This window comes from Thermobia domestica, chromosome 4 (assembly GCF_964235325.1).
Source record: "Thermobia domestica chromosome 4, izTheDome1.hap1.1, whole genome shotgun sequence".
Classification (NCBI taxonomy): domain Eukaryota; kingdom Metazoa; phylum Arthropoda; class Insecta; order Zygentoma; family Lepismatidae; genus Thermobia; species Thermobia domestica.
Genome location: NC_137457.1, coordinates 31250623 through 31277032, shown reverse-complemented (window position 1 = coordinate 31277032; position 26410 = coordinate 31250623). Strand labels below are relative to the sequence as shown.

At 35.3% G+C, this 26410-nt stretch overlaps 1 protein-coding gene across 3 annotated transcripts in view; it reads left to right on the top strand.

Moving 5' to 3' along the window:
- LOC145683815 (endothelial lipase-like) overlaps positions 1-26410 on the top strand; it is a 472564-nt gene that overhangs the window by 439542 nt on the left and 6612 nt on the right. For 2 of the 3 annotated variants that reach the window (XM_081755408.1, XM_081755409.1), the window contains 2 exons: positions 4741-4932; positions 23011-23164. In XM_081755408.1, coding sequence (XP_081611534.1) covers positions 4741-4932; positions 23011-23164 — 346 coding nt within the window. The remainder of the gene's footprint in view (positions 1-4740; positions 4933-23010; positions 23165-26410) is intronic. The other variant, XM_081755410.1, reaches the window with a different exon arrangement.

Sequence of the window (26410 nt, the reverse complement as noted above, 5' to 3'; positions counted from 1 at the left end):
TATCACGAACGGATAAATTGGACGTTTCTTTCTCTGATACTCACTGCAACTCTTCATTTAAAATGATATCTTGCATATGTTAAATAAGATGATCAAAACGCATTTCTTATCAACTTGGATATCGAATACCACATTTTTCAAGACCTGTTTATCAAAGGGGACATGCTATATGTTAGATAGTTTCTTTAAATGGGTTATTTCGTTTTACATTAGCATTCCTTAAACAAGGTGCAAAAACTCTAGATCGTTAAGCATTACAAAAGAGTATACAAGTTGCGAGTGATGTAACAAAATATCACTAATCTGAAGAATCTGTTCGTGCGCGTGTGAAAAAAGCTGATAGTAGTTTGATGACAAAATACATTAATGAAGTAGGACAGTTGCTAGCTGGTAGCAGTAAGAGAGGGTCACTGAAAAGGTAGGCACATCCGATTAGATCGTCTGGATCTCCAGCAAATATAAATGGTTTATTTTTATCAAACGATATCTTTATAAATGGTATCTTCACGTAAATTCAGATAGTTCCAATAGTTGTACTAACGTATTTGATTTCTTCGCTGTATCAATGACACAAGCAACCATTAACCTCAGAAAGACCTATCGGATTTGATATCCGTGGAGAAACAGGTGAATTTATTCATCTTGCATATCTTCATCTTTGTTCACGTTCTAAACATGACGGTACAAATTTAAATGATAATGATATTGTTGCTCCTGTAAATAATTTATTACATTCAGTATTTAGTTAAAATGATATTTCGCTAAATGATAAAATAATTAATTTTTCACCTGGATCTTATCCTTATCGTGCATACACTGTAACATTATTACATTATTCTTATGGTGTTCTCAAAGACATTTACCAAGTGCCATGTGGTAAAAAAAATAGTGGTAGACAATTTAATAACTTAGATATGGCAAATGTTGGTTTCCAAAAACGTGCTAACAAGTTGAAAAGTAGTAAGATATTTGACAGGTACGGACGTATTTATACTGATATTGTACGTTTAGACCCAATGCTTCCCAATAAAGTAAGTATTCGTGTAAAATTAAACCGTAGTAAAGATAATTTTTGCTTAATGTCTGTTGCAAATACAAGTTCAAAGTTGCACTTAAAACTAAGTTATTTTTCTTGTACGTTGTATTGATGTAGCTGCAGATTAAACTATGCCATTACATACGCGAACGGTTTCGTAAGCAGCAAAGTTACCTCTCACAAGAGTAGACAGAAGATCTTACACTAGAAAACTCTTACAACCTTGATAATCTCATCTTGGCTAATGTTACTAAAGGTTTGGTTATTGGTTTTGTCTCCAACACATCCTTCAATGAGAAATTGCATCTTAATCTCTACGTATTTCAAAACTTCAACGTTAACACACAGCTGTTACAAGTTGCATCATAATCATTTTCTCTTAATCACCTTACCCCAGATTTTAAAAACGATTTATGCCTTCTAGTTACTATACTTTGATTTCAGGAAGTTTTATATTTTATCAAAATTATTCACATACATTAACTCTTGATGCATATCTAAACGGATATGCTCTGTATGCTTTTATTCTGTCTCCTACAGGATCTTAAAATGATAAAACATGGGACTTCAATGAGACTCCTCTGTAAAATGTTATTTTCAGAAACTTTAATGAACAAGTTGCATAACTTGTGTATGAACAATTTGATTCCTTAGCACAAGAAGACAATGACAAAAATATTTCTACTGATAACACCTACTCTATTCAGTTGAGTACGATGAAGGTAGTTATATATTTCTCCACATTCCATGATAATGATGATGAGTTTCTTATAAAGTAGATTGCCATTGTAAATCCTGACGTTTCCTGCTACAAAATTGGATTTTATATCCTTTTAATAAATTATCTGAACCGATCATAGCTACTAAGAAATATTCAAGAGAATAGACGTACAGCATTAAATGGCAGGAGAGCGATGTAGAGTATTCACGTCTTAAAGAAATATTTCAAAAATATTCAAATACTACACGCATATACACATATGGAATAACTAGAAAGTGTTTCTTCAAGAAATTCTTCAGAGAAGTGTTACATACTTAGAAGAAATAGATTATCCAAAGTATATCTCATTAACTTTCCACATCTATAAATGTGCGCATAACCAACATCGATTCAGAGAGTGTAGGTGCAGTGTTAATGAAGAATTACTGTATACTTAACATGTGAAAGAGTAGGATTATGATTTACATGTAAATAACAGTGAAAAGTACATATCTACTACGATTAAAAATAATTTTCCTCCTGTATACTTACATTTTTTTAAAAAATTGTTAATAGCTGATAAGGTGACTGGTGGAAATGATACTTTGATTTATCCTATTGACAAACTTCTTGTAATGTTGAAACCTCCTGCTCAACTTCTTATTAATTAGGACCAATCTGATTGAATTGAATCTCATCGGGTTGCAGTGTACCTTGATGAAAAACATCAAGGGCATTACTTTGATAGTCTGGCTAAGGACATTCCCAAGAAAAATAAAAAAATCACCAAAAAATACTAAAATATATTTTACCAACATTTAACCGTATCGGTTCGATGATTCTGTATTGTAGAGATATTTTGTTTTATTCTTTTTAGACCATATTATTCTACTACATTTTTTTTTAATTTGGGATGTCAGATATGCTTCTGTGTTTCCTTATTAAAACCTCCGGTATTTCCGAGAGATAGTCTATGCCATTTAATAATTGCACATATGCTTCATATTTTTTTCTCGTGTTATTACTCCATATTTGCATACAGGTAAACACATCTTCAACACTAGGACTTGCAATAATACTCTAACATAGTGAGTTTGGGGGTACATTGAACAATCATGAGCCTAATCATGATACGATCCTTGTCAACTGGCGTCACATATTAAAATATCTTTGACATTATGTTTTCCGATAGCCTCCTTTATACAATCACGGTTCACGTTTTGACTGTTACTACAAAAGTTTAAACTCCAAAATCGCGATGACCTAGAAGATACAGGTGTAGATCACGGTGGTATTTCTAAAACTGCTAGTAGTGGTGAAATTATTGCAACAAAATAAAATTCTTCATCTCACGATGATTAGAACATTTCTCCTTTGAGCATCAGATGATGTTTCATTCTTGACACCTTTCAAAGCTCCTCTTCCTCAAAAGGACTATGATGTGTCAAACTAAAAAGGTTTTCTCTGACCTGTGTTTAAACAATTTTCATACCCGCGAGGTAATCACGTTTTCACAAATAATATTTTATTAACAGCACCCTTCGCGGAGCGAATCTTCTTTCCAATTGGCCTTTCAATATATAACCATAATTCGATTATCCTACATAATGAACGTTCACTCCCTCTATTCTGCGCACCCGGTTTCCAAAGCGCGCTAAACCTCGGTCAATTCCATGAGTGCCGCAGATACAGATGTATCAGTAAAGCCCTCCGAATCCATGTATACAATGCATATAGAGCATCGAAACCTATCAACCGAAAGTTTACGCGCTCCGAAAGCAACGAGGCCTTCATCGCCAAATAAATCAAAAAATATCCTGCATGAATGAAGTTCATTATCTCCCAATTCATTTTATGCAATCTCAACGTATGTGCTCTACTGAGTATTAATATAATCTCACACTTAAATCGCGCAAATTATTACGAAAGATTAAAAGATACGATCCAATTAAAAATGCGTAATATGATAAACTTTATTATCATACTTTTTAATAACGACTATTTAATAAGAAGTATTATAAAATTAGGAGTTCCTGAGTTCCAGATTCATTTATTAGGAAAAATTCTTCAGGGGGCAATATTTTAGCAACCTGTTTTAATATAACCACAATTAAAGATCGTTCAAAGTTAAAATAACAGAAATTCCACAGGGACCGTACTGATCCTTTTGATCTTTTCTTCTGCAGCGGTAATAGTGTCCATATTGTCCAACAGTGTAGACATAAACAATACTAAGGAAAAAATTCTACAGGGAAATTCTTCTTCTACAGAGGCCATGTGGACTATTTTCTTCTTCTTTTTGTACTGGGACCATGATAAAAATAACGTCATTCTGGTTTTACCAACGTTCCAAGATATTTCCTAAGAGTCATGCTAAGGGATCAAATTAAAATAAATAATACCAAACAAATAGAAACTCTACAGGGGCAATGACAAAAATGACGTCACTTGTACGTATACACAGAAATTCAAATACAAATAAAAATAGAATCACGTGATGCACATACACAGGTCAATCAGCAATTAAAAAATCCTCACCCACATTCCTCAGCATGTAACTGCAAGTGAAAGCTATTAAGAAAAATAAAAATATTATATTGTCGGCTCCCTTCGTTTACAACCCGTTTGTCTTATCAAGTATGTAACTGTAGAAAATATTTAATAATCTCTAAACTTTATTAATTGAAATGGTCACTATTCATTCGAAAGCTAACGTAAATCATATCGTGGTGAAGCGAAGTAAGGAAAGGACAAAATAGCAGCTTACAAGAACAAAAAATAAAGAAACTGAAGATATCGCAACTGAATAAGGAGTTTGAAAAAGGTGTTGTATAGCAACTGGTAAAGCATTGATGAACGTTATTCAAGATTTTGTTCATAGCAGTAACTTAATAATAGCAAATTGTCATATATGTAATTATGCAACTTAGCAAGTAATGAAGAAAAACAATATATCTCCGCTGAAAGATTTCAGCAATTTCTTTTTAAAAATCCTTTTCCACAGGGTTAGATCCTGCTGGTCCTGGGTTTGTACTTAGCTCTCCTGCCCGTCGACTCGATCCCACAGATGCTGAATTTGTAGATGTTATTCACACAAACATATGGTTTAAAGGAATTGGTTACTCCATTGGCCATGCTGATTTCTATCCCAATGGTGGAAAAAATCAACCAGGATGTGGTTCTAGTGACATATTAGGTAAAGTTCACAATTATAAGTGTATTTTATTTATAAATAACTATTTTGTACGAGAAAATACAAACTTGCCGTCTTTTGACATATACTGCTGCTCTGAATAGCAATAAAGACGTTTGGAATATATAAAATTGTGCTAAGCATCGTTACAAACAGTAAGTAGATAAAAAGTAAATTGAAGACTTTGGGGCAAAAGCAGGTTAAGTCTAATCAGTGAAAGTATGAAGTGGATAGGATAGCCTCACAACGATTTTCACTCATCCGATTTTCTTCAAACTTGGCACATATGTATTGAACCAAAAATAAATCGACACGCATTTTTTGTTTCTTTCAGAAAATAGGTTAATGCAGACAAAGGCTCCCTTTTCAAAGATGGACCTCCCTTGATTAAAAGGGCCACATTAAAGAAACGAAACTTTGCCGATGCAAAGATGACTTCAAAATAGGAAATACGGGTTTGGTAGTTTTTCGCGAGAAAATAATTTAAGGGTGCAATGGCTCCCTTCCAAATGACAAAGGACCCGTACAATCTTTACGGGAATTAGATTTCGGTGGAATTGCTTGAAATCGCGATATGTTGTAGATATTCTGCACCTGAGAAAAAGCCTCAATGGGCACAGCCAAAAATCACTCACCGTTTGGCCAGTACAGGGCCACGTATTTGAAAAGAGTTGAATTTTACGATATTCTGGATTTCAGTAAAAATGACCGAAACCGTGATATGTTGTTTATATATTGATCAAGCGAAAACGGTTTAACGGACATAACCACCAATCATTGACCGTTTGGCCACTACAGGGCCACTTTTTTGAAAGCAGCCGAAGTTAGTGATATTCTGGATTTCGATGAAAATTACTGAAACGGTGATATGTTGTAGATATGATTATAGTGAAAATGTCTCAATAGGAACAGCTACTAATAACTGACTTTTGGCCACTACAGGCCGCATTTTTGTAAACAGCGAAAGGTAGCGGTATTCTGGATTTCGGTAAAAATGAATGAAACCGTGATATGGTGTAGATAATTATGATCCTAAGAAAACGTATCTATTTGTACAACTATCCATCACTGACCGTTTGGCCAATGTAGGGGAACTCTTTTACAGGACGGATAGGGATTTCATGAAAATCGTATATCTTTACGTCTAAAGGTTGTGGAACGCAGATTCCAACGTGCTAACTTTTGTGCCCTTCATGCCAAACTTGTTGAAGAACAAGACGAAAGTTTTGAATAAAAGGATATATTTTGTTTTAGGAAATTTGTCAAAAGCTGGTAACGCTGTTACTTGTGATACGGAGGAAAAATATTTTCACGTGTACGCCAGACATTGGATACAATCATGCAAAAAGTGAAGGGAGAAAGTTCAGTACCAAGTGAGAAAAAATTCCGAATATGTTCTCTACGAGAATCACCATGTACATATTTTTCGAAATATTTTGGTCAACCCTGACGTCCCTAATTGGCACAGAGATATAAGCCATACCTCATTTCAAAGCTTCTGAGACACATATTTTAAGGAGGTAACTTCTGTGCCCCTCGGGCCCCACCCGTAAAAGAAGTTCAATAAGAAATTCAAAGAAATTGAAATAAAAATACATATTCCCAAAATTGGTAACACTGTTTTTCGTTCGCAAGAATGTCCATACACAGTGCATCATTAGTTATTATGTTTATTGATCTTTATTGATACCACCTTTATGCTTTTAGCTCCTTTGGAGAGAGTCTTAATCCCCCAAATGCTGAAGGTCAGGGGAAACTTGTACATTCAACTTCTCCCCCTAACCTTCCGCTGCTGGACTCCCGATGTAGACAATATGCACACCGTTAGAACATGTGACCCTTCCTAAAGAGATGGACACCTAAAGCAGGTAACGGTAACGGTATTCTGGATTTCGGTGTAATTGCTTGAAACTGTTATATGTTGCTGACCGTTTGGCCACTACGAGGCCACTTTTTCGGAAACATAGAAGGTAATTGTATCCTGAATTTCGGTCGAATTGCTTCAAGCTCAAATATGTTGTAAATATTGGATTCTGACAAAAATTTCAATGGGCACAACCACCCATCACTGACCGTTTGAGCACTTAGGGACCATGTTTTTTGACAACAGCAGAAGGTAGGTCTGGATTTCAATGGAATTGGTTGAAGCCGTGATACATTGTACATATTGTGATTCTCAGAAAACGTCTCAATTGACACAACCACAAATCAGAGACCATTTGTCAACTTCAGGATCACATTTCTTAAAACAACTGAAGGTTCTGGAATATTCTGGAATTTTGGTGGAATTGTATCAAGCCACCAAAAGTCCTATCCAACAACTCGAAAAAGGGATAGGGAGAGTAGCGTGTAACATAATTTAAGCATGGACTACACTCCAATGTTCATCTTGAGAGTCAAAGGAAAACCCTGAAAAAAACGTATCACAGTTTCATTCATTTTCACCGTAATCAAAAATTTCGTTATACCCGGCCGTTTTCAAAATCTGGACCTGTAGTGGCCATAAGGTCAACAATTGATGGTTATGTCCAATACGACTTTATCCTACGATGAGAAGATCTACAACATATCAAAAATTTACTCATTTTTACAGAAATACAGAACATCGTTATACTTCGCTGTTTTCAACAAAGTAACCCTGTGGTGGCCAAACGATTAGTGACTTCTGGTTGTGTCCATTAAGACTTTTTCTCAGGATGTCTACAACATATCACTGTTTCTGTCATTTTGACCGAAATTTAGCATATGACTAGCATATCTTTGGCTCGGCTGCTTTCAAAAACGTGGACCTGCAGTGACCAAACAATCTGTGATTGGTTGTTAAGTCCGTTAAGAATTTTTTTCAGGAACAAAATATCTACAACATATCACAGTTTCAGTAATTTTCACAAAATCCATAACATCGTAATCTTCGGCTGCTTTCATAAAAGTGGCCCTCTAGTGGCCAAACGGTCAGTGATTTGTCGTTATATCCGTTAAGATTTTATTCGGTATCAAAATATCTACAATATATCACGGTTTCAGTTATTTTTACTGAAATCCACAATATCGTCATCCTCGGCTGTTTTAAAAAAAGTGGCCTTGTAGTGGCCAAATGCTCAGTGATATTTAGTTGTGCCCATTGAGACTTTTTTCTCAATTACACAATACTTACAACATATCACGATTTTAAGCAATTCAAGATATATTTAATTTCCCTAAAGATTGTGCGGGTCATTTGCCCCCTTAAACTCTGTTCTCGGAAAAACGACAAAACCCATATTTCCTACTTTGAAGTCATCTTTGCATTGCAGAGTTTCGTTTCTTTAATGTGGCCCTTTTAATCAAGAGGAACCATTTTTGAAAAGGAACCTTTGCCTCCTTAACATATTTTCAGAAAGAAACAAAAAATACGTGTCAACTTATTTTCGGATTACTACACATGTGCCAAGTTTAAAGAAAATCGGATGAGTGGAGACCGTTCTGAAGCTACCTCCTTTGCATTTTCATTGTTTGGACTTAACTTGTGTTTGCCTCGAAGTCTTCAATTACAAATAGAAATCAAGCTGCAACACAAGTCCCCATTCTCAATTTATGTTAAAAGATTAACCCTTCATGTCTCGGAACCAGGGCAGAATGCTTAGAGATGATCATATGCATTCCATGAACTAATAATTTTGATGATTTTAGAAGTGATGACACATTGTTGGAAATGAGAAAGGGCCCAGCGTAATAAGCATATGGAAATTGCTTTCAAGCATATCTGATTCAAATTTACAGTATCAATTAACATTTATGAGAAACGGAGTTTCCAAAAGTTTCAGCCCCCGAAGCGCTTTTGGAGGGTTGATAGGAGGGAAAAGGAATTTTGAAATTATTATTTTGCTCCTGAACGGCTCAACCGATTTGCATGAAAAAAAAAATATGTCAGGTATTCTCAACAAGAGAAAAGTCGGAAAATATTTTGAAATTTTTGGGGTTAAAAATTGAAGTCAAAAATGTTTTTGAAACTTTAAAACAAAATTTTAGTGCAAGACTAACTAAGACACCCACATTGCTTTGCCAGTTTTGTCAGGTCCCTAGAAACATATATTGTTTTCATTTTATTTGGAAGTGTACCTCATAGTGAAAAAAGGCAAATGCACATATGTCAGCATCTATGTGGTATAAGTGTCATACACTGTACACCACTAGAATAACTAGTACCTTTGAATGGGGGGATAAAGGTGTTATACCATTGGAATCTTATGAAAACAAGTATTTTTGTCATAATTGTAATTGGTCTCTGCGGATGAAGGCGGTTCTCGACCCTTTTGGAACCTTCCTTGGCTACGCCACTGCTGTATATCAATTAAAATTATACATTCCGACATTTTGTGTTAATTTTGCACATAATCAATCTTCTGAGATATATATAGATCTTAGTTTAGTAATTGTTCTTCTTTCGTAACAGTTGGATTATAATATGTCTGTTGTTAGTAGGTATTTATGTGTTTAGTTTGTTTCGATGATATTACTGTATATGTGTGTTTGTTGTGATTAAATAAGGATTGTATTGAAATTTTTTAAAAAAATATATCTTTATCCTTGTTTTCGTCCACTGGTAAAAAAAAATTATGTTTTCATGAACTGTTAGTGATTTTTTTAACTCGTCGAATCTTCTCCATAAGTATTTATAGATGCACATGCGGAACAAGAGGAAGGAGAAGAGTTTCACGGCTATACAGTGTAAGTCGACGCTGAAGACCTGTTATTACTTATCGTGGTGACTCGAGATTTCGCATCACTGCTGAAATCTTTCCATTTTGTGTTTCTTATTCACTGTAAGTATTTAAGTGAATCTCATCAAATAGGTTTTCTACTAAACATGTTTAAGATGCGTGTAGTATGTAATGGATGCAAAAGAAAAGATTTAAATATAACTGTAGGTAAAAAGAATAAAAAGTAATCATAGAAGGGCACTAAAGCAGATACTTATGGGGCTATACTGGGTTGGCAAGTTGAGGTCAACCACATTTTATGTAATAAATGCCGACTTTCTATTTACAAAAAAAAAATTATTTGGATCCTTCAGAAAGTGAATATGATCCTTTTCAATCTATCTAATGAATCCCTATTCGAAGTAAGCGTCAAATTAAATACAAGTGAGCAATACGTTGAAATTGCGATGCAAAGAACTGTCGTTACTCATAAATATTGATTTTAAGTTTTTCTACGAAAAATATCAGTGTAGTTCCTGACGATGCCCGCATGCAATGTTACATCAAAAAGCATATCTTAATCCCAGTTGGGAGTAGATGATGTGGAACCGTACTGATAAGAATAGGTTTTACGAGGAGGATCTAAACAATATGCATTCTCATACTTCTAAGCTCAGTGTCTCAGAATTGACAAAGCTATTGGAAATCTTTTCCTTGAAATGTGATTCCACATTGTATGATAAAATGCCGACTTTAGTCTTCAGAACAGCAAATTCAAGTATTTTCTGGGCTATCTTTGGACAATTTTATGGTTCTGCGAGATATGATGGTTTCCATATGAAATAAGAAGTCACAGTCTATAATTCCAGCCTCGTTGTGTTTCTTTTCAAACCACGAACTGGAAATTCAAACAAGATGTTAGCTTCCATATTAGGTATAGAACATGAAGAAGTGATTTTCGATTACTGTGCTAGTGAGGTTACATTTTTTGAAAATGATATCTTGTCAACTCGTTTTGGTATTAAGAGTGTTAATAGAGACCTATTGAATAACCACAAAAACGAAAATCACAAAAAGTTGTTCAACGGGGACTCCTTATTTTTAATTTGTAATGGTACCTATGTACGACACCAAAAAAGTACAAATAATCAATACCAAAGAAAATCTTTCTCTGGCCAGAAAAAAAAGTTCCATCTATGCAAGCCTTTATATCTGTACTACTGATGGATACGTAGTAGATATGATCGAACCTTATCCTGAAAATAAAAATTATGCAACATTTCTGGAATCACCCATTCAAGACGAAACTGGTTTGCATGGATTACTAGGAAAAGGAGAAGATTATCTATTGGCTCGAAGGAACAAACTTCGAAGTATTTGCGACTGTCTGTTGAAAGGGAAGCGCAAGCAATTAACTACTCACGAATCTAACCAATCAGTTTTTGTGACCAAAATTAGCTGGACGGTTGCATTTGTGCACGGCATGCTGAAACAAAAGTATACTCGTTTAGATCACAAAATATACAACAAACTGGTACCGAAAGTTAGAGTTTATTTGAGAATCGCATCATTTTTTTAATAATTCATACGGCAAGAGACTACGATGTGGAATATACAGGTGACATTTTGCAAAGAATCCACACTCAAAGCGGCATGCAAAATGTTCTAGTTACAGAAGCAGAAGAGAAAGGTTGGATCCGGTGAAATTTCCCTTTCAACACTATCACTTCCAACGAACTTCTTAATTCTCCATAAATGACCGAAAAGAATTTGCAGATTCTCTTTACTGGGTCTTATCAACTTGCCCAAGAGGTATCCTATTTAGGATAAATGCTAGACAAAGATGGAAACGTTGTATTCGAATATGCGAAGGCTGAACCAAATGTGCTCAAATTCAAAGCACCATCTCAACACGTTTCTCGGACATCATATAGATATTTATCAGATATAAACGCAACAGTATCGGAATTTCTGGCATAATACACTATGCAAGTGAATGCGCTAATGGCTGAAGAACTGTTGGGTACTGTAACCATGTTCCTGATATTGTGTATTATTCATCACATGCGAGATACTTATCGAAAATCATTGGACCAGCTGAAATACTCAGCAAAATGTTCACGAAAACCGACATTCTTCCAGAAATGGATAAAAATAATGATAAGGATTAATTTCTTTAATTCATTCTTTATTTGATCATATTAAACATGCATATGCAGTAATACCATCGAAACAAACTAAACACATAAATACCTATTAATAACAGGCATATTCTTAAAATTGTTACAAAACAAGAACAATTACTAAACAAAGATCTACGTATATCACAGAACATTGATAATTGGCAATATTAGCACAAAATGCGGGAATGTATAATTTCAGTTGAAGTACAGCAGTATTGTAGCGTAGGGAGGTACGGTTCCTCCCTTCATCCTCAGAGACCAATTACCATTATGACAAAAAATACTTGTTATCATAAGATTCCAATATTATAACAACTTCATGCCCCCATTCAAAGGTATTAGCTATCCTAGTGGTGTACAGTGTGTATCATACGTATACCACATAGATGCTGACCTATGTACTTTTGCATTTTCTCACTATGAGGTACACTTGCAAACAAAATTTTCACAATATATGTTGTTAGATAGCCTCACAAGACAAGACTGGCAAAATGTGAGTGTTCCAGTTAGTCTTGCAATATTTAAAAAAAAATCAACAAAATTGACTTCAGTTGTCAAACCAAAAAATTTCGAAAAATATTTATCGAGTTTTCTCTTGTTGAAAACACCTAACATATTTTTTCATGCTAATCTTTTGAGCCGTTCAGGAGAATAAAATAAATTCCAATTTCCTTCCTATCCCCATAACACTCCTCCAAAAGCCATTGGGGTGCTGAAATTTTGGTAACTGAGTCTCTCATAAATATTAATCAATACAGTAAATTTGGTGGAGATATGCTTGGAAGCAGAATTCACATGCTTATTCCGCTAACAAGCAACGTACAGAACAAGGCAGGATAAGATCCTACTCAAACATCGCCCAGCGAACACATAAAGAAAAAGAAAAAAATGCAAACTTTTAGCTGCCCATGTCCAGAAACACCGGAGATATACTCCGCAACATAACGCACCATGCGACAATATTATATAAGGTAAAAATCGCAAGATACCCATTTATGTCGAAAACGAAAAGGATGGGCAGCACCAAAATGATACTAAGATATTTGATATGCTATAGCAATGACTTGGCAGCCATCTTGAATACCGCGATCTTGGATATAGCGTAAGGTATTGAAATGAGAAGCGGGATGTATGATATATGAATGTAAGGTAAAGTGCAAAAGGAAAACCAATGATATAACCGCGAGAAAAATATGTGTAATAAAGTGGACGGCCGACTCGGGTAAAACAAACGTGTTATAGAAGGACAGAATAATAGGGCAAGACCCCACCCACAACTATGGTACGCTACAAGTAACTGCAACAATGTCCGTGCATGAAAGTGCATCCGCCTTGACAGATTATGCTTTGCGAGGGTATTGGGATTTGGTTTGGAACAGTGGAAACCACAGTTGCTACCCGCGATGCGAGCGCTCGTTTGGCGACTACTTAAACTACAAAGGGTTATCTCTTATTTAACAGCAATTCGGCAGCTCGCTCCGGAGTGTAGGAAATATCATCTTCGATCGAAAGCACGACCTACCTTGGATTGAAGCCCACTCCTGGACAACGTTTTGTATGTTTTTTTGTTCAAGTTTCTTGCTGTTTCGTGTAAACAAAGGACATTTCGGCCTACGTATGTTTAAACAACACTATCTGAAGGAAAGTGTGTACTGATGAGAAAGCCCAGTCATGTTCTAGCTTACGTTTCTTTACGAATGTTTCTTTTTCTTTGCGCGGTTTGCTACACTATTACGCGACGGTTCCAAACTGTCACAATGTCAGGGAAAAGCAGCATTCTGCATTGACTCGATGAGTTACATGAGTTGTTGCAGTCTCCTACTAGAAGGTTAGTTTACCACAAAATGAAACGACTCGAATTGTGTCAGTTGGTTTCGAGAGTCTCATCCACATTCACATTTGTTACATCGTGGTTATTCAAAATATCCAGCATGTGTTCAGTTGCTTGTCGTTCGTTCACTGTCGGTTCTGTCGGTTGGACGTACACTTGTTTTGGAAGTACATTTTGCACCAGTAACACCAGATTGAGAGGGTTCGACATTGCAGCTCTACATTGGTGTTTGTAGATGAACGATACTGCGGACACATTCAGTACAAAGAATGTAGCGCGTTTTGGCTTGCGTATGCCCCAAACGCAATATCACTTTTGACTGGCCGGCCCCTGTTGTCACGTTCACTTCGTTCCATATGTGCAAGTGAAACCAGTAGACACAATTCGAGTCGTCTCATTGTGTGGTAAACTAGCCTTCTAGTATGAGACTGCAATAACTCACGGAATTCATCGAGCCAATGCAGAATGCTGCCTTTCCCTGATATTGTGACTGTTTGGGACTCTCACGAAACAGTGTAGCAAACCGCGCAAAGAAAAAAGTAATATTTGTAAAGAAATGTAAGCTAGAACATAACTGGGCTTTCTCATTCGTACACACTTCGCTTCAGTTAGTGTCGTTTAAACATACGTGGGCCGAAATGTCCTTTGTTTACACGAAACAGCAAAATACGTAAACAAAACATACAAAACGTTGTCCAGGAGTGGGCTTCAATCCAAAGTAGGTAGTGTTTTCGATCCAAGATGATATTTCCTACACTCCGGAGCGAGCTGCCGAATTGCTGTTAAACAAGAGATAACCCTTTGTAGTTTAAGTAGTCGCCAAACGAGCACCGTCGTCCCGTCCACTTTATTACACATATATTTCTCGCGGTTACATCATTGGTTTTCCTTTTGCATTTTACCTTACATTCATATATCACACATCCCGCATCTCATTTCAATACCTTACGCTATATCCAAGATCGCGGTATTCAAGATGGCTGCCAAGTCATTGCTATAGCATATCAAATATCTTAGTATCATTTTGGTGCTGCCCATCCTTTTCGTTTTCATCGGAGGAAACATATATAAAATTCGAAATTTTGAAAAGAAGAAAATAAAATATTATTGTCCTTATTTCCTTAATCAGAACTGGAGATTGATCAAAAAACTGCTTTCCTCCATTACATAGAAAAGTTTTCATCTGCTTTACCTCAACGCCCGTAGAAACAGGATCAATATCAAGTGTGTTTCTGACTTGAAAGCAGAGTAAATACGTACATAGGAATTCGCTTTAAAATAACTATATAAGTTCAAATGTAATACTTCTATAATTTCATTACACTTACTCAATGGAGGTATTATTAGATAATGTATGATATTTGTGTCACTTATGACAATGTAGTAAATTATATCCAGCGTTCAAAGTAAAATTATCAAATTTCTGATCCAATTTCAGATGAGTACAAGCATTCCTAGGCCAAGAACAAATTACCGTGTTTTAGTTCCACTTAGCAATTTCTATCATATGTGCAAATGAAACCGATTATATATATATATATATATATATATATATATATATATATATATATATATATATATATATATATATATATATATGTGTGTGTGTGTGTGTGTGTGTGTGTGTGTGTTACACTTTCTGAGATGTAACATGTCTCCTCGGACACATAATGAGAGAAATACCCAATTTTGACAGCTTATATACAATCGAATTGCAAGACACACCCACCTTCTGTTTACAATATGTAAACTATTAATTCGCTGTGAAAAGTAAATTTTTAATTAAATGTTGTCACTTTCTCTTTTGCGCATCTGCTACGCAACTTTAAAGAACTAAAAAATCCCATTTAGGTGTTTTTCACTTACACTTTCTGTTCACTGTTGTCCACCTGCTGCTCTTCATTGTGGATTTGTCTTAATAGCTGCTGTTAATCCTTTTAATTCTTTCTTTCTGTTTTGTCTATATTATTTTCCAATAATTCACGTATCACAAGTTCACTAGACCAATTTATGAACTTCTTCCCAAATTTATAAATCCACTGGGCTTCTTTACATTTCCTTGTCCCTCTCTTTTTCTCTCTCCAATCCTTTTATTCCTTTAGAATCTCTCTCAATGCCTGTCTCCTTAATGTGTTTATATATTGCATTTGTCTTTCTTTTTAGTCTTGCATCATCCTTATGTTGTTTTACCCTTTGATTCCCCTTATGTTGTTTCACTCTTTCCTGTTTCCACCATGTACTTCATATCGCACTCTTTACAATTAACCTGCTATATTATTCGTTCCTCTTCAAAATCTTATCCCCTTCTCTTTCTTCTTTCTCATTACATTCATTAGCATCTTAGCTGATTTCTTGCAAGTTTTAATCCCTTCCTTCCTCAACACATTCTTCAGAAACACTGTTTCCTCGCCTAAACTTTCAATTCCAAATCATATTTTTCGTTCTTTCTCTTTTCTTTTTTTTTAAATTATCTCTTCCATATCCCTCTCTATTTAATAACTGGCACAGTATTTCTATGTGTTCTCTCTTTCTTTCTTCGTCGCTATGTATCATTTCTATCCTCTATGTAATGTTTTGTATAAAATTCTTCTTACGACACTCCTCTTGTGGCAATACCTCCTGGCATATCATATTCTTTCCTGTACCACCTCCTCTTGAATTTACCTCGTATTTTCTCCATAGTTATGTCCATGAAGTTGATTTTCCTCTCTGCTTCTGTCTCCATTTCTAGCCTAGTCTCTTTTTCTCCGTCCTCAATTCTCTTAACACATTTCTCCATCTGTCTCTTAGTTCCTTTACAAGGCAACCATCTACATATCAACAAAGGATCACAATCTGAGGAAAATAAGGAGAAGGAATGCCGCAGGTAAACTTGTCTTGGTAATATACTCAAGTCGTAAATGCAAGAGTACGTAGTATATTTACTCAACCATGAAGAGTTATCAATGTTCCCATTTTGTCAGGTACCGTTGTCCTTTATCATTGCAAAAGTTGTCTGGAAACCCCAAAATTTCTCACTAAAAGGACGATAAACGAATTGGGACGAGAAAGCCTTCAGCTGGATATGATTGTCAGTGGACATCCAAGCATTTTAGCTTCGCTTTTCGTATCTAATGAGATGATAAATAACGTCTGTATTTACAGAAATAAGTTCCTCATTGGCAGTTCTCTGGAGTAATAAACAAATGAGGAAGTGTAATACTGGAGAAACTTAATATTTGAGATAATATAAATTCGATATATACTATCATGCTTAACATCAACACTATGAGAATCGTAACAATTTTAAAAATATATTAACTAAAGTACGGTTTTTAAAGATTAGGACGACACAATCATTTTTAATTTTAACACAATAAACTTAGAATACTTTTACCTGACAACATTAGTTGCATAGATTAAGTACAAATCGACGTATATACTTACAAAATGTGGAAAGGAGCAGCAATATGCAGCAACGTTCTATTTGAAGATGTAATTCCATTCAAAAGTAAATCAACTTTTTGATCAACAGAAGGAATTAACTTTTGAAAATATATGCAATTAAACCTTTGAATCTTTTGGGACACGGCTATTTGTTCGTAAGTGAGAGATTTCGCTATTTTACATTAATCACAACTCAAGCAATAATTTTATACCGCATAGAACGTGAAAATAGTACAACAAGAAAGTTTACATAAAGTATCCAGTATCTAATATACACTAAAAACGTTAGACCAAATTAATCTGTGAAAAAAATGGGTTCAATCGAAGAATATTTAATCGACCCCCAAGCGACCTAAGCATCTGAATGTATTTACAATGTATAGTATATGGCAAAAGTTTGTAATAAACTCTTGTAACTTAAAAATGGCTGAGGGAAAGGAATCATATCTTGGATAGAGGTTGTAGAATGAGGCCCGTATCCAGGGGTGTCTGGGGGGCCGGGCCCCCCTTAAATTTTTGCTGGCCCCCTCTAAACAATTTACGATAGGCTTAGATATGAATTATAATATGGTGATGAACTATAATATGGTTGGAAGGGCCCCCCCTAACTTCAGCCGGGCCCCCCTAAATTTTTGGGCTGGATACTGACCTATGTAGAAGTACATCCATACCTGATGCTGAGTAGTGACCGAGATGAGGCATATCTTTACGTCCACCATCTTGGATTCGGGGGCAAAATTTTAAATAGAAATGATCTCGTGTGATATATAATTTTGAGGTAGCTTTTGACGACAAACAGACGTCTGCCTTTATTTTCCACTTATCTCTGAACATAAGATTAATAATTATCAGCTATGGGAAATAAAATCTCCGAAGTATTAAAACTTAATATTCTGTGAGTTTATATATCTGTACGGGCTGCAGATTTATAAGATTATTGAATAGTTTCCCTTACTTGAATTAAACATAAAGTAAAGAAAGAAATGCACATGCCCATCTACTTGGAAAGAAGATGTGAACTTTCAACGTGGGTTGAATATATTGAAAAACATTGTGGTGGTGAATGATGTTGCAGAGAGAGGTGTGAAATTGATACAAGAACACGGAAACATTTTAACAAAGGACGAAAAAGAGAAACAATACATATTGCAGATAGTCAGTGACCACAGAAAAATATCCAGATGTTGCAAAAATTGGCTTAATGATGCAGTAGAATTTGGCTAGTTATCCACAGCCTTCAGCTTTCTTTTATTATCATTTTAAGCATTCATTATATTATTTATATAATTTCATTTCATATAAATAATTTCAAGATAGGTTCGTGTGTATTTCGACGGGATGTAATTATATAACAGCATATATAATTATTTCCTTGTTACATGTATGTAATAGTTTATTAATATTTCAGTAACCCATAAAGGAAAAAACAATATTGAAAGATAATAAATTATTATTTCAAAGCTAAAAAGAATTAAATGAACAGAGATAAGTTGAAAATATAGGAGGATATATTTTTTATAATAAAAGGTTACCCAAAAACGATGTCACAAAATATTATTTCCATTTAAAATTTTGGGTCCGAATACAAAATTGCAAACTTCAAAATGGCCGCCATCATGCTATTTCTCAGGATCAGATGTGGATTACTTCCAATCCCTGTATCCAAAATTTGGTCCCTTTCCCTTCAGCCGCTTTAAAGTAAGAAGGGTTTATTCCAAACTTTTCCTATATAAGATATTAACATATTGAATATTCTTCGATTCGGTTAAATATTCTTCGAGTGAGCCCATTTTTTTCATGGATAAATTGGGTCCGACATGGAACCAATTTTGGGGTTGGGAGCAAAGAAATTCGGAAAAAAAATTTCACCATGTAATTAAGGACCACCCTAATATATATATATATATATATATATATATATATATATATATATATATATATATATATATAACGTGTAACGTGGGTTCCTGTCACCACGGCATGGCGCGTCCTCAGGTTGCGGATCGAGGAGAAGGACTCTAGATATAGAGGTTAGCTGCGAATATACTGAATAAGCAGTCGCGGACAGACGACTAGGAGTGGTCCTCCAGCTTATGGGTTTGGGTAAGGCTAACACCCTCATCCTGTAAAAAAAGGTACTTGTTCAGAAACATTCACAAAAGCCTCGGACAAGGACTGATAACTTGGCACGACATCAGCAAAAGAAAATGGACATGAGATTTGGAACATGGAATATTGGAAGTCTTTATAGGGCAGGCGCGTTAAAATCTGTAACGAGTGAGTTAGAGAAATAGAGGATGGACGTAGTAGGAGTTCAGGAAGTTAGGTGGGAAGGAAATGGATCTGAGAATTCCGGAAATTTTACGTTCTTTTACGGGGAAGGAAATAAAAATCACCAGTTAGGAACAGGGTTTTTCGTTCACAAACGAATATTACCAGCAATTAAACGGGTTGAATTTGTTACTGACAGACTTTCTTTTATTACTCTTAAGGGACGGTGGTGTGATATTATTGTTTTAAATGTACATGCCCCAACTGAAGATAAGGGTGACGATATAAAAGATAGTTTTTACGAAGAAGTGGAACGGATATTTGACCAACTCCCGCGATACCATATGAAGATTCTATTAGGGAATTTCAATGCGAAGGTAGGACGAGAGGATATTTTCAAACCGATTATAGGGAACGATAGTTTGCATAAGGAAAGTAATGACAACGGTGTTAGACTCGTGAACTTTGCAACATCCAAAAACCTAATCGTGAAGAGTACAAAATTCCCACATCGCGACGTTCATAAATACACTTGGGCATCACCAGACGGAAAAACACATAATCAAATTGATCACGTTTTAGTAGATAGAAGAAGACAATCTAGCATAATTGACGTCCGGTCGTTTAGAGGGGCTGATTGTGACACTGATCACTACCTAATAGTAGCGATAATACGGGAGAGATTATCGTTGAATAAAGGTAATATTCAATGTCCGAAGACGGAGAGATTTAATTTAAAGAAATTAGAAGAGAGCCAGGTAAGAGAGGAATACCAGATTGAAGTTTCGAATAGATTCGCGGTTTTAGAAGACTCGGAGTGCACTAGTGTTCAGGATACTTGGATTGAAATTAGAGATAGCATTAAAAGTTCAGCAATAGAAAAATTGGGACACGCGGAAATACGTAGGAACAAACCATGGTTCGACCAAGAATGCATTAAACTAGCAGAGAAGAGAAAACAGGCAAAATTACGGTGGCTACAAAATCCGAATAAAAGAACTACACAAAATTTCGCAGATACCAGGCGGGAAACTTCCAAAACTTTTAGAACAAAGAAACGGGATTTTTTGAAAGCTAAAATTAAGGAACTTGAAGATAATAGTAAAAATAAAAATATTCGGGACATGTATAAGGGGATCAGCGAATTTAAGAAAGGCTATCAACCTCGTGCTTATATATTAAAGAAAGCTGACGGAACAGTTCTCACCGATACGGATAGCCTCTTAAATAGATGGAAAGATTTCTTTGACGATTTGCTGAACACGCAGCCAAAAATTAATGTGCGTGGAGAAAAGGAGATACACACCGCAGAACCGTATATTCCAGAACCCAATCGAATAGAAGTGGAAGCCGCTATAAAGAAATTGAAGAAACACAAATCTCCGGGTGTAGATGAAATTCCGGCTGAGTTAATTTTAGCTGGAGGCGAAAAATTGTGGAACAAGATACACAAACTCATTCTCCTTATCTGGAACAAGGAAGAATTGCCACAAGAGTGGAAAGAATCAATCATTGTTCCAATTCACAAGAAAGGCGACAAAACTGACTGTAATAATTATCGAGGTATTTCTCTTCTGTCAACATCCTATAAAATCCTTTCAAATATTCTGTTAGCAAGATTGACCCCATACGCAGATGAAATTATTGGAGATTATCAGTGCGGATTTAGACGAAATCGATCAACTATCGACCAAATATTTACCATTCGCCAAATACTCGAAAAGAAGTGGGAATACAATACCCCGGTACATCAACTATTTATTGATTTTAGAAAGGCTTACGACTCGGTTAGGAGAGAAACATTATACAACGTTCTTACAGAACTTGGAATACCGAGAAAGCTAATTAGATTAATTAAGATATGTTTAAGTGAATCCCAAAGTAAAGTCCGGGTAGGAAAATTTTTGTCCACGAGCTTCCACGTCGAAAATGGCCTGAAACAAGGAGATGCGTTGTCGCCATTATTATTTAACTTTGTGCTGGAATACGCCATATGGAAAATCAAAGATAGCAACCAGGGCCTAGAGTTGAACGGCATTCACCAGGTTATGGCATATGCTGATGATGTAAATTTAATAGGGGATGATAGGAGAACAGTAGAAATAAATGCAGAGATCTTATTAAACGCTTGCAGGGACATGGGTTTAGAAGTAAATGCAGAGAAAACTAAATACATGGAAGTGCGTCGGGACCGTAATATGGCGAATTGTGGAGGCGTTAAAATATTAAATAATACTTTTGATAAAGTGGATACTTTCAAATATTTAGGATCAATATTAACAGACGAAAATCATATTCACGAAGAAATTAAATGTCGACTAAAAGCAGGGAATTCGTGTTACTATTCGGTTCAAAATCTCTTATCGTCGCGAATTCTGTCGAGGAACTTGAAGCTCAAAATATATAAAACGATAATCATGCCTGTTGTTCTGTATGGTTGTGAAACATGGTCGCTTACTCTGAGGGAAGAACATAGACTGAAAGTATTTGAGAACAGGATCCTGAGAAGAATATTCGGACCCAAGAGGAACGAGAATGGGGAATGGCGGAAGCTTCATAACGAGGAACTACATAGTTTATACGGTTTACCCAACATTGTTAGGGTCGTCAAGTCTAGGAGGCTTAGGTGGGCAGGTCATGTAGCTAGAATGGAAGAAAGTAGAAACGCTTTCAAAGTCTTGACTGGTAGACCCATAGGAAAACGACCATTAGGAAGACCTAGGCGCAGATGCGAGGACAATATTAAGATGGATCTCGCAGAGATAGGAATACAAAGTAGAAACTGGATGCAATTAGCTAAGGATAGAAGTCAGTGGAGAGCTTTTGTGAACGCGGCACTGAACCTTCGGGTTCTATAGGCCATAGAGTTAGTTATATATATATATATATATATATATATATATATATATATATATATATATATATATATATATATATATAAACACTGAAAGATATGATAAACAGTGAATATATTTTTCAGTATTTATAAATATGGTAGATATTTACATAACTAATAGCATCAACTTCTACTGTAAAGGTAATTTCCTAGTGTCATTGATCATCAAATGTGTATATGTATTCATAGACGAGGGAATAAGTCTACCCAAAGTTACAATTCTAAAGCTGTCCATGAATATATTGAAAGTATTATTATTTTTCCCTGCACATGTAACGTTTTTCTAAAGTACATAAAATTTGCATACTAATTTCACCCAAAGTAAGACAACAGGAACATCGTCATTATTATTAAATACTCAAGTTTAACTGGGACAGAGGATAGAACAATTTCAATTTGAATGTGTATATGTTTTGAATGCTGGATTACCACTTCAATGATATATTATGAAAAGGTTTGCAAACAACAATAATTCTTAGTTTTATAATGACTAAAAAATGTACTTTTTTATTTTCGTAAAGTACTATCTGTGTTAGTAAATAGTAACTGAGAATAATCAGTCACTGAAAGATTTTACTAAAATGTCAAGAGAAAAAACGATTGTTCATGCCCATGAAAGGAGTGTTTTCTCCCATAATAATACGTACATGACTGCCAGGAGGACAAAGTGCTGACTTTATTTTGGACGGGCCCGTTATTGAAAAGTGTTTGTTAAGAAAAATATCAAGGTATGTAAAATGTTAATTCTCAATCATTAAATATACAAATAATATATCATTTTCTCTCATTTTTCAGGAACTTGCAGTCATAGTAGATGTGTAGACTATTTTGCGGAGTCTATTCTTTCGGATGAATTTATAGCTATACAGTGTTCCAGTTGGTCACACTTTATAAATAATGCATGCGATAATGACAACATTGTTATAATGGGAGATCCTGTAGATTTAAGGTTAGAGAGAATAAATTATTTTATTTAATATACTTTTTATCAGGCTAGCTATTTATTAAACAGGATAAAGATTGTTTAGATCTTCTCATTTAGACAAGTTATTTATATTATGGTAGCTTCCCAATACATATATCAATAATATATTGTTTTCACTTCTACATTATTAGTAACATGTTTGACACTGTTAGGAGTTTCAGTTTCAGTGTTAATAGTATGTGTAACATTGTTAGGAATTTATGTATCATTGATACAAGTATGTGTCACCAAAGGAAGAAAAAACACAATAGATTTAATCTGCTATATAATGGTGGATATTTTTTACATTTCGCAATACCCAAATGTAAGTTTTTAGCAGAACAAAAAACTATGGATTACTATTATCAACGAAGAACACACATTAGCCCGATTAAAATTGTTTTCAATAGTTTTCTTAAATTACTCAACATTTTTTTTCAACAAGCATCTCATTTCGTACAGTTTGATGTGTCATATAGTTATATATATTTGGGATCGTAACAAGTCTTATGCGAGAGTAGTAAGAAATTGGGAATGCACTGATGAACTAACATTTGATCGAATGAAGTGAACAGATTTATGTTTATACTTTTTACAATACGAATTCATTCCCTTCCTTTTGACAAATAAGTGTATTGGCCTACGATGAAAGTTATATCATACTTAGAAAGACCTTGTGTATATACCTCTTTTCCTGTCCATACCGGGCCCACTAATTATTCTTTTGTAGGACGTCTTTTCACTTAGGATCACCAAGACAACGGAGAGAGGTTATAACGAGAATCACCCTTATCCTTACGGCAGTCTGGATTTTATTCAGAAGTCACTTCCTAGGTTGAATTTAGCAGTTTTCTATCATTGAACCCAGCAGTACTCTAAAGAATGCGGAATCAAGACAGGTTGGTATGATCAGGACAGAGAAATATACTCATACAAAATACAGTAAAACTTCAATGCATCATTCTCTCCAAGTATGATAAAACATTCTCCCGGTGTCCATCGAATACAAACCGTATTTTAATTTCATATATAACAAGAAGAAATAAAATGAGTATGGAATAAGAAATATCACTACAAAGTTCAATGTTTAAGAGAAAATAAATGAATTGCGTCCAAGGTCTGAAATGACTGTTCGCAAACATACAGTTGCTAAATAGTGTATGCAGATGTAGAAAAACTGATTTGAAATGTTAACGTACACTGTCTTGGTGAAGCATGGCATACGTGAATTAATTTTTTAAAAGAAAATATTATAAAAATCACAAAGTAGTAATAATACCAAATATCACATAACAACAAATATCACATAACACTGTCACACTAAGGTTTCAATCAGAGAAAGCAGGGATAACGTTATCTCTTTCCACTGATAGAACACAATTGAGAGTTTAATTCTAAAAACTTCATTAGGCTGGTCTTATTCTGAAATTTCATAAATAAGTTGTTGTACCACAATTGATGGAAACCAGTTGTACTTTTACCAAAGGTCTTATTTACGAGCACACCGGTACACATAACTCTCACCGTTAGGCCATATAAAATTGACACTTCATTAGATGAACATAGAGAAAATTTCAGATTATGCCGTACTAATTATTACATTAGGTTGTAAATAAACTTCGTATATAGAAAGGGGCGGAGGAAAGCAAGCCAATGGGGAATCTTGGTTTGGTATAGGAAGAGAATCGTTGTTGTTTTAATTACTGGCTGAGATATTGTTGGTTCAGGACGAGGTGATTGAACGGTTTTCGTTTTGCAAAAGCAACAGAGATTTCTCAAGCAAAAAACAGAGAGAAGCTGGAATTCAAAAAGAAAGAATAGTAGTACTGACCAAGAAATTGTGCAGGCCAAATGAGCTGGTTTGTCTAATAGAAATGCAGTAGTCCTAGATATTACACGATGCCAACACACGATAAAAATTCATCAAGTAGATGATTGCTATGGTGTGCAAAATATTCCATATAATCAAAAAACAGTTTGAGCACCAGAATGCAAATAAATAGGAATAGATTTTGGAGTTAGAACAGTTTGGTAAGGCGTGATATTTAGGTATGGAATCTGAGATCCCCAAGATTTATCATAAACAAAGATAAAATTAAAGTGAGGTGACGTTTTATAAGGTATGTTAAGAGGGAATTGCAAATTATGTGTAACGACAGCGCGTAGTGAATGAATTATTATGTGGCTGTTTGATTTAGCCACAAGGGCAAATCGGGTGTATCGTAGTGTGATAATTTAAATTAATTTTCACATGACAAGGAACGTGAAGTATTACTACTCCAGGGTCGGTATGGGTTGGAATAGGAACTGTTGCTTCTGGGCTATTGGGATAAATAAAAAGAGCGGATTGAGGTGGATGAATAATCACATAAAGATTGATATCTAGCTCGATGTGGGATTCATGACAGGTGTAGGAGGAAGGTTGTACTTTGTCAGCCACAGATTTAGCATAGTGGAGTTGATTTTGAGTTTAACGTCCCTTGTCAGCAGCGAGGCTATATGAGACGTGGACCTACTGATTAACGTGGAATCCGAACAACATGAGCTCCCGCCGGGAATCGAACCCGGGTCTCCCGTGCCAAAGGCGCGTAACAGATTTAGCATAATACATTTGACTAAGACAATACGATTAACCATCATGGCAAGTCACAGTAGACGGAATTTTACACAAGCTTTCTGAATGAATATGAGAATGTTGCAAGTCTGATACTGTAATTACTATGAATGTATTATCAGCCGACAATACATCCGCTATTTTATTGGATACGCCCGTATTGGATACGGTGCAAAGTGACAAAATTATGGTCTTGGAAAAACTACTCAAACGAGCTAGCTTGTCTGTAAGATTCTTAGATGTTTGTAAGTAGCTTAAACTAGCATTATCGTGATAACAGTAAATTTCTTACATCCTAACAAGAAGAATATAAAAACACGAAATGTACAAGCAGCAATAGCAATTTCTAGAGACATAACATCATAGTTTTTCTCCAGCGGCCTAAGACTTCTATTGCAAAATACAACTAGGTGTATTTCATGATTCTCACCTTCTTGTAATAAACAAGCGCCAAGCCCGTCGTAAGCTGGATCTACATGTAAAAAGGTCTTACGCGTGGTGTGAAAGTGCACTAAAACTGGCGCAGATGCAACGCACGTTTTCAAAACTTGAAAACATTTTTCACACTCCTCGTCCAAATGAAATTTTGCTCGTTTTTCAGTATGAACTAATAATGT